Raw genomic sequence first — 9,810 nt, 5'->3', positions numbered from 1 at the left:
TTTGGCTTGTTGGTGCCCTGGAACTGCAGGAAAAAAAAAATCACACAACATAGGAATGCTATTATTTTGTACATGCATTGTGTGATTATACTATATTTTACTCCTCTCTACTTAACTATAGGTAAGTTTTTTAAATTAATTGCATGTATTCATTTGCATGTGTGTATGTGTTTGGATTTACTCATGCCATAGTGCATATATGGAGATGAAAAACTTGAGGGAGTCAGTTCTTTTCATCCTGTGTGTCCTGGGAATTGAACTCAGGTCATCAGACTTGGCAGCAGATACTTTAACCTGCTGAACCATCTGGCCAGTCCCCTTAACAATATATTTGTTTAGTTGAGCATGGTGGCACACAACTTTAATCCCAACACTTGTGAGGCAGAGTTAGGCGGATCTCTGAGAGTTCGAGGACAGCCTGGTCTACAGAGCGAGTTCCAGGATAGTCAGGAGTAGGTAGAAAAACCCTGTCTCAGAAAAAAAGCAAAAACTTCTACCTGTCCAGCTATTGGCCAGTCATCTTCTTTATTAACCAGTGAGAATAATACATATTTTAAAAAATCATTTATTTATTTTTATTTTATGTGCATGAACTCAAGGCCTCCTCACTGTATCCAGTATTGGTTTGGTTGTTGTTGTTGTGGGTGTTTTGTTTTAGATATTGATGGGGAGGGGGGAGAAAGAGGGAGAAGGAGAGAGAGAGAGCGAGGTGAGCGAGTATGTATGAGCACAGGTGGGAGCCAGTGCTCTCTTTCCTCCTTGCTTGCTTTGAGGCAGGGCCTCTCTTGTTATTTCTCTAGCTGTTCTGTGTACTCCAGGACACCCAGCTAGAGAACTTCAGGCCAATTCTGAATCTGCCTCCCCACTTGCAGTAAGAGGGCTAAGACTGTAGAGGTATGCACCATGGAATCCAGTCTTGGTTCTAAGGATCGAAAACAGGTGTCAGGAGTGCATAGCCATCTCAAGGAGCCAGCTTCCTGGCTTCTGTTATCTTTTTGGGATATCTCACTTTGCAGCCCAAGGTGAACTGGGACTCACAACGATCTTTCTGCCTCAGCTTGCTGAATGCTGGCATTTCAAGTTTATGCCACTGTGCTTGGCTTGGATTTTTTTTTTCCCTTTGAGACAGGTTCTTGCTATGTAGCTCAAACTGGCCTCCAAATCTCTATCCTCCTGCCTCAGTTACCTGAGTGTGGGGATTACAAGTGTGTCGAGCATGTCCAGCTCAGAAGTAAGTATTTATGCTTTGACCATGAATAATGAAAGTGAGATCCTACTGTATAAATTGTTGTGTAATCTTCTCTTTCACAAACAGTGGACATTTTTCAAGAATCATCAAATATTTACTAGCTGTTCTCCCCCAACTCCTCCTTGCTCTTGCCCTCTCAGCCTGGAATTGATATGTAGCCCAGGCTGGCCTTGAACTAATAAAGATCTGACTGGAGCCAAAGTAGTTTGTCACCAATGTCCCCCTCCCCCCCCCCACCCAACAGGGTTTTACTATGTAGCCCAGGCTGTCCTTGAACTCATGATCCTTATGCATCAGCCTTTGAAGTTTTTATATTATAGTCGTGGACTACTATAGCTGAAATATACTACTTCTTGTAGGCATACTTTTCTGTCTGCCAGCCAGTTCCCAAATAAACACACAGAGACTTACCATTTATTGTAAATGTTCCACTGATAGCTCAGGCTTGTTATTAACTAGTTTTTACATTTTAAATTAACTCATTTTTTTTTTTTTTTATCTACACTCTGCTACGTGGCAGTACCTTTTTGCAACATGGCAAGTTTATCTTGCTTTTCTCTGCGTCTCCTCGGGATGCCCAAGACTCCTCCCCTTCTTCTTCACACTCTATTTTTGTCTACAAGTCCCACCCAACCTCTACCTGTCCAACTGTTGGCCAGTCATCTTCCTTATTAACCAGTGAGAATAATACATATTTTAAAAAATAATATATTTATTTTTATTTTATGTGCATTGGTGTTTTGCCTGCCTGTATGTCTGTGTGAGGGTCCCCTGGAACTAGAGTTACAGACAGTTGTGAGCTGTCATGTGGATGCTGGGAATTGAACCCAGGTCCTTTGGAAGAGCAGTTAGTGCTTTTAACCGCTGAACCATATCTCTAGCCCCTAGTAATACATATTTAGAGTATACAAAAAGATTATCCCACAACAACTTAAATGTTTTAAGCCTGTAGCTTAAGTACATGACTAACTGAATGTCTACTGTGAAAGTATATACAACCCTTATGTGGAAGGTAGTCTGTTACGCCTTACATCAGGGTCCACAATGATGGACCTCAAATTTATTGTTTGTTTGAGACAAGATCTCACTCTCTTACTGAGACTTGTACTTCTGGCCTCAAAGCTGCTTTGCCTTAGCCTCCAGAGTAACTGGAACTATGGACATGTACCATCCCAGGTGATGCTAAGAGCTGGTTCGCTAGAAAGATTCACATTAGAAGAAAAACAATTACAGGATGGTTGTTGCAGTGAACTATGCCCCTTTCTGAATCATTGCTCAAATGTTATTCTCTCTGGATGCATATGCCTTTTTCCTTACCCTTCTTGAACTATTTTTGTTTTGTTTTGTTTTTCCAGACAGGGTTTCTCTGTGTAGCCTTGGCTGTCCTGGAACTTGTTCTATAAACCAGGCTGTCTTGAACTAGCAAAGATCCGCCTGCCTCTGCCTCACCTGGGATTAAAGGCATGCACCAACACCACCTGGCTGTTTTCTTTTTCATAAAAAAGTTATCATTGTTTTGTCTGCATGTCTGTCTGTCTGTGCACCATATATACACCTAGTGCCCTTGGAGGCCACAAGAGGGCATTGGGTCCCCTGGAACTGACTCTTGGGAAGTGGTGCTGGAAAATGAACTTGGATCCTTTCAAAGAGCAGCCAACACCTTAACCACTGAGCCACCTCTCTAGTCCCCTTCCTTTTCTTTTCTTTCTTTCTTATGTTTTTTTTTTTTTGAGACAGGTTTTCTTTGTGTAGCCCTCACTGTACTGGAATTCACTTTGTAGACCAGGCCTTGAACTCACAGAGATCCACCTGCCTCAGCCTCCAGAGTGCTGGGATTAAAGGTGTGCGCCACCACACCTGGCCCCTTTCCTTCTTCAGTAGAGATTATCATCTACCACATGAGGTATATTGCTTTTTTTTTTTTTTGCCTATTTTTTCCCTGAGAGAATATAAGCTTTAGGAAGACAAGAATTATTGTTAGCGAATCCCAAGAGCTAAGAACAGAGCCTGATATGTCTTAGGCAGCCAAATATTTATTGAGCGGATAAGTGAATTGCTAGAGACAAACTCTACAAATAAAGGATGGAGGTGTAGCTCAATATGACCCCACTGAGTTAAAGCACTTAGAGTAAGGAGTCAGAATCACAGGCAGACAGTGAAGTGATTCCAAGGAGACTAGTGCAAAGAACTGTTGAATGGCTGAGTTTCTTTGGCATGATGGAGACTTGTGGAGATGTATGGTGGTGAGGGTTGCCCATCAATATAAATGTGCTTATCACTGAACTGTGCACTTGTGTGTGTGTGTGTGTGTGTGTGTGTGTGTGTGTGTGTGTGTGATGTGCTGGTTCTCCCTTTCCACTTTAGATTGATCTGGGATGAGCCATCATGCTTTCCTTGAAACTGCACCTAGGAATGGCTGATTTTAAAAGCTAATCAAGGCACTCTAGAGGATGGGCTCCTGTCAGCCTCTTGTCTGTCTGTCTGTGACAGGGTCTCACTCTGGCTGTGTAGCCCTGGCTGTCCTAGAATTTGCTTTGTAGACCAGCAGGCTGGCCTCAAAGTCAGACATCAGCTGAACTGCCTCTGTCTCTTGAATGTTGGGACTAAAGGTGTGCACCATCATGCCCAGCAAGGCATTCTAAATATAGGGGTCTCGTGTCTAAAGTATATTTCTGCAAAGGAGGAAGTGTTTCTGTCCCCAGGCATGTCTGCTTGCCATCCAAAAGCCAGATGACAAATTCCCACTTTGGGAACTCATGTACAGGCCTTCACCGGAAGGGGGGAAAAGAATAGCATGGGCGATGGGACAGCAACACACTGATCAGTGTCTTTTTATCCAGGCAATGTGTCATCCTTCCCCACTCCCCATAGTCTATGGCACACCACACACACACACACACACACACACACACACACACACACACACACACACACTTTCCTCAAAGTTAAACATCACAGCAGTTTGTTGAGTGTTGTGTTAGTGGACACACTGGCTTATGTAATAAGGAGTGGAGTTACACATTCTGATGTTAGCCGAAGACGAAGTGGTGTTCTGGGCTGTGCAGTCGACAGAAAGAGCAGGTTCTGGTTTTGTCAGGCGAAGGCAGGGGAAAGCAAAATAAATCCCGCTAGGTACAACTTTCAACCACTGTTGACAAGATTGACTTTAGAAATCGCGTTCTGAACGTCTGCACTGAAGTGCCCTGGGATCTCAGCAGCCAAATCAGTAGGATTGTGCTGCTTATGGAACTCACATAGGCACTTTAAACAAGTTCTTTAAGATTTCGTGTGCTTTTTAGAAAGCCAGATAATTTGAAATACTCATTCCAAGCAGTCATCTACCTTGTAAACGTTTAGTGTTATTTTTACTACTCATTAACAAGAACACCAAATTCTTATTTAAAGCTTACATAGAAAACATTTTTATGAACTTCAAATGTACGACATTTTTATGAACTTCAAATGTACGAGCGACGAGGTCCCCAAATAAATCTTGGTGGTAGGTCAGCAAATCTGGCCGCAAAGCTGTTGTCAGTGTTTTCCGTGTCTTTGCAATAAAGGAAGGGTGGGTGGTTTCCAAGCCAATGGCTCAGCTGGTCCCCACTGGCGGGTGAGAAAGTTCGCATCTCCTGGACCGCCTCTTCCTGGCGGCGACGTGCGACCTCACGCGGGTTCCTGCGCCTGCTCTGGGCGGCACAGACAAGCTGCGTTCCCGCCAGATTAGTTAAGTTTCGTTTCCAGCAGTTACGGAGAGTTCCCCTTCCCGCGATCTTTCCCCGAAGTCGATTCTTCCTTTCCGGAGCGCAGAGCCTCAGATATGGAAGGTCAGCGCCGAAGGCCGACAGCGCCGCGCGCTAAGAAGCCGGCTGCGAAGCGCGCCACGACGGAGCCCAAAGGGACCGTGGCCGCCCGGCCCCACGCGGGAAGCTGCGTCCCGCAAAGGGGGGCGCGATCGCGGCGTGCGGAGTGTGACGGGGACCCTGCGGAGAAGCCGCGCGCCCAAGCGCCCCGAGCGCGCCCAGGAAGGGCGTCCGTGCGCACCAAGGACCCACAGCCCTCGGCCACCGGCGCCGCAGGTGACGCCGGGCGGCCCGGCGTCCGGGAGCCCCAGCCTCCGACAGCCCCCGAGGTCCTTGAGGTCTCAAGGGGCGTCCGGGAGCCCCAGCCTCCGACAGCCCCCGAGGTCCCTGAGGTCTCAAGGGGCGTCCGGGAGCCCCAGCCTCCGACAGCCCCCGAGGTGCCCGAGGTCGCAAGGGGTCCTCGCGGCAGGAGGGGCGCGCGCTCTACGGGGCAGCAGAGAGCCCCGCGGGCTTCCAGGAAGGAGCCGGAGACCCTCGACAAAAAGCTCAAGAGAGTTCTAGGAAATTTGAAGTTGAAACGGGATGAGATCTCGGTGGCAGCCGAGGTGGTGAATGAAGTCGTGAAGAGTCTGCTGAAAGGAATGCAGACCCGTGAGTCGGAGTTCAAAGGCGTGCAGAAGCTGAACACTGGCAGCTACTACGAGCATGTGAAGGTGAGTGGCTTGCTGGAGGGGCTCCGGGCCCACTCCTCACCTGCCTCATCTTTTTGGGGTTCCCCACACCCTTGGGTATCTCCCCAGCTCCCTTCTGGAACAACCCACGTTCTGCTCTTTTTTTTTTTTTTTTTTTTTTCCCAAGACATGGTTTCTCTGCATAGTTTTGGAGCCTGTCCTGGATCTCGATCTGTAGACCAGGCTGGCCTCGACTTCACAGAGATCCACCTGTCTTCCTCCTGAGTGCTGGGAATGAGGTGTACGCCATCACTGCCTGGCTTTTTTTTTTTTTTTTTTTTTTAATTCATTCAGTTAGCATACAGACCAATATTGATAGCTAGTTTCTCTTAACGCTGTGCTTTGGAGGAACTCTGGACTTCCTCCTGAGGAGTTGTGGTAGAGAGGCTATGTGACTTTAAAGCAGTCACAGTGGAAGGTCTGCACCCAGTGTGGATGAGGACTCTGCTGTGGCTGAGTGGATGGAGTCCCCAACTATATCCTCTAGATTGAGTCTAGCCCATTCCAGAGACCCTGGGACCACTGGCAATTAGGGCAGAATTGTTTACAGCTAGTTGGGTGAGGTGGTTGAATACCCAGGTGAGGGTCCTGTGACCTTCTCCTCCTCCTTCTATGAGCAAATATGAACACTCAGCAAGCCTAGCTCTGCTGATCTTTAGAGAGCAGGTCTAGCAGAATTCCTGAAGATAGTGGCAGTGTGGCTCAGAGGCCAGTCCAGTACAACACAAGGGAAGATTGTAAGAAGTAAATCAATTGTAGTAGTTTTATCCAAATACTACGGCAACTACTAATCCCAGCAGGGAGGCAGAGGCAGGTGGATCTCTGTGAGTTTGAGGCCACTTTGGTCTACATAGAGAGTTCCAGGACAGCTAGGACTCTATAGAACCTGTCTCAAAACAAAAACAAAACAAAACAAAACAAAATAATAAAAAAAAAAATAAAAAGGGAAAAAAACATAGCAACTTGCAACATGAATGGATTATAAAAACAAATTAGTACATATAGCCACTACAATAAGGCAAGAAAAAGAAACCAAATGAGTAAGATTGGCAAAGGGGCAAAAAACTATTATGTACAGATGACATAATAGTACAAACTATTAAAATAATCAGTGAATTAGCAAGATTACTAGGTACAAAAACCAATAAACTAAAACCAGCTATTGAAATGTGTTAGCAAGAGATGTGCAAATGAGGTAAAAATAGCATAAAAACCAAGTAGCTGGCAGGAGAGAGAGCTCAGGGGTTAAGAGCACTGGCTGCTCGCCCAGAGGACCAGGGTTCAGTTCCTAGCACCCACGTGAACTACCCTCACCACCCCCTGAACTTCCAGGGGATCTGACACTCTCTTCTGGTTTGCAGAGGCACCAAGCACATACATGGTGCAAAGACATACATGTAGCAAAACACCCATATAAATAAGATATTTTTTTTTTTTCAAAACAGGATTTCTCTGTGAAACAGTCCTGGCTATCCTGGAACTCACTCTGTAGACCAGGCTGGCCCTGACCTCATAGAGATCCGCCTGCCTCTGCCTCCCAAAGTGCTGGGATTAAAGGCGTGCGCTACCACCGCCCGGCATAAATTATTATTATTTTTTTTTAAAGCACAACTCTAACTAATGAAGGCTGTGTGGTATTTTTATTTACTTTACTCTACTTTACCTCTGTATTTTATTTTATGACAAGGTCTTATGTATCCCAGGCTGTCCTCTAACTCATTGTGTAGCCAAGGATGATCCTCCTGACTTTACCTCCCTAGTGCTGGAATTATGCCATCATCATATGTAGTCCTAGTCTATTCAATGCTGGGATGGAACCCAGGGCTTCATGCATGCTAAGCAAAATCATCTCCCAACTGAGCTCTCTCTTTATCTCTCTGTGGTATTTAATATAGGAAAAGTATTTATTATGATTATTGTTGGAAACATGAAAAGGGGTTTTATTGTTTGTTTTGGTTTTAGACAGGATTTTACTGTGTAGCCCAGGCTGGCCCCTCAAACTTGTGATTCTCTTACCTCAGTTTTCCAAGGGCTAGGTTTACAGGCGTGTGTCACCTCAATACACATTTCTGTGACCACTGTGGCAGGAGGGTGGCTGCAGTGTGTATTTTGTGATATAAAAGGTAACATCACAAGGTTTATTTAAAAAAATGTTTTTGGTGACTTTGTTTGTTGAGATAGAGTCTCACTGTGTAGCCCTGGCTGAGTAAAATTCACTAGGTAGACTAGGCTGGCCTCAACAGAGATTACCTGTTTCTGCCTTCTGAATGCTGGGATTAACCGCTATTCCTAGGGTTTTAATATGTGAATTTTATGGGTTTTGTGTTTGATTGATTTGTTTCCTGTGTTGGAACAGTTTGCCAGAGAAGCAATCCAAGACTAGAGTTCTTTTTGTGGAAAGGCTTTTATTTTTTAAAAAAAAATTACTTGTATATTATTTATGTGTATGTGTGAGTTTATATGTACCCTGTGTACAGGACTGCAGGCCAGAAGACGACGGTGTCATCACAGTGGCTGTGAGCTGCCTGGTATGGGTGCTGGGAACCAAACTTGAGTTCCAGCCTAGCCTGTGCTACAGAGTAAGACCCTGTTTTCAAACAAACAAACGTACAAATTGAGAGAATCTACAAGCTAAAACCAATAATATGTATAGTAACAGGGACTACCCATTCTCAGGTGTGGTGGTCCTGTTCTGAGAGGGGATACATATTGGGGATCTTACCTTCCTTCCTTCTTTTCTTTTCCTTATTATTATTTTTTTATTATTAAGAAATTTTCAGTTGGGCGGTGGTGGCGCACGCCTTTAATTCCAGCACTCGGGAGGCAGAGCCAGGTGGATCTCTGTGAGTTCGAAGCCAGCCTGGGCTACCAAGTGAGTTCCAGGAAAGGCACAAAGCTACACAGAGAAACCCTGTCTCGAAAAACCAAAAAAAAAAAAAAAAAAAAACCCAAAAGAAATTTTCTATCCATTTTACATACCAACCACAGATCCCATACCCCTCCCCCTCCCAGCCTTCCTGCCTCAACCCACCCCCCATTCCCACCTCCTCCAAGGCAAGGCCTCCCATGGGGAGTCAGCAGAGCCTGATACACTCAGTTGAGGCAGGTCCAAGCCCTTCCCCCTGCACCAAGGCTGTGTAAGGTGTCCCACCATAGGCAGTGGGCTCCAAAAAGCCTGCTCATGCACTAGGGATGGATCCTGATGCCACTGTCAGGGGCCCCTTAAGCAGATCAGACTACACAGCTGTCTTTCCTATGCAGAGGGCCAAGTCCAGTCCCATGGAGGCTTCACAGCTGTTGGTCCACAGTTCATGGGTTCCCACTAGTTTGGTTTGGTCATCTCTGTACATTTCCCCATCATGATCTTGATCCTCCTTGCTCATAGAATCCCTCTTCACTCTCTTCGACTGGACTCCTGGAGCTCGGCCTGTGCTTGGCTGTGGATCTCTGCATCTGCTTCCATCAGTTACTGGATGAAGGCTCTATGATGACAGTTAGGGTATTCGCCAATCTAATTACCTGGATAGTCTAGTTCAGGCACCCTCTCCACTATTGCTAGTAGTCTAAGGTGGGGTCATCCTTGTGGATTCCTGGAACTTCCCTAGCTCTCGGTTTCTCTCTATCCCCATGATGTCTCCCTCTGTCATGGTATCTCTTTCATTGCTTTCCCACTCCATCCCTGTTCGAGCTTGACCATCTTGTTCCCTTATGTTCTCATCCCCTATCCCCTACCCTCCATTGTCCCACTCTCACCCCCAGTTTACTCAGGAGATCTCACCTATTTCCCCTTCCCAAGGCGATCCATGCATCCCTCTTTGGGTCTTCCTTCTTAGCTAGCTTCTCTGGAGCTGTGGGTTGTAGTCTGGTTATCCTTTCTTTACATCTAGTATCCACTTATGAGTGAGTACATACTATGTTTGTCCTTCTGAGTCTGGGTTACCTCACTCAGGATGATATTTTCTAGTTCCATCCATTTGCCTGCAAATTTCATGATGTCATTGTTTTTTTTTTTTTGTTTGTTTGTTTGTTT

The 9,810-nt window shown here is 45.7% G+C and overlaps 1 protein-coding gene across 1 annotated transcript in view; it reads left to right on the top strand.

Moving 5' to 3' along the window:
* The first annotated feature begins 4,800 nt into the window (after window positions 1-4,800).
* Cgas (cyclic GMP-AMP synthase) overlaps window positions 4,801-9,810 on the top strand; it is a 10,769-nt gene continuing 5,759 nt past the window's right edge. Inside the window, exon 1 of the mRNA XM_059268269.1 lies at window positions 4,801-5,762. Within this exon, the coding sequence (XP_059124252.1) occupies window positions 5,067-5,762 (696 nt within the window). The 5' untranslated portion in view covers window positions 4,801-5,066. The remainder of the gene's footprint in view (window positions 5,763-9,810) is intronic.

Source organism: Peromyscus eremicus, chromosome 7 (genome assembly GCF_949786415.1).
Source record: "Peromyscus eremicus chromosome 7, PerEre_H2_v1, whole genome shotgun sequence".
NCBI classification, from domain to species: domain Eukaryota; kingdom Metazoa; phylum Chordata; class Mammalia; order Rodentia; family Cricetidae; genus Peromyscus; species Peromyscus eremicus.
Note: the sequence above shows the minus strand (reverse complement) of the source record. Positions and strands in the feature narration are given on the sequence as shown.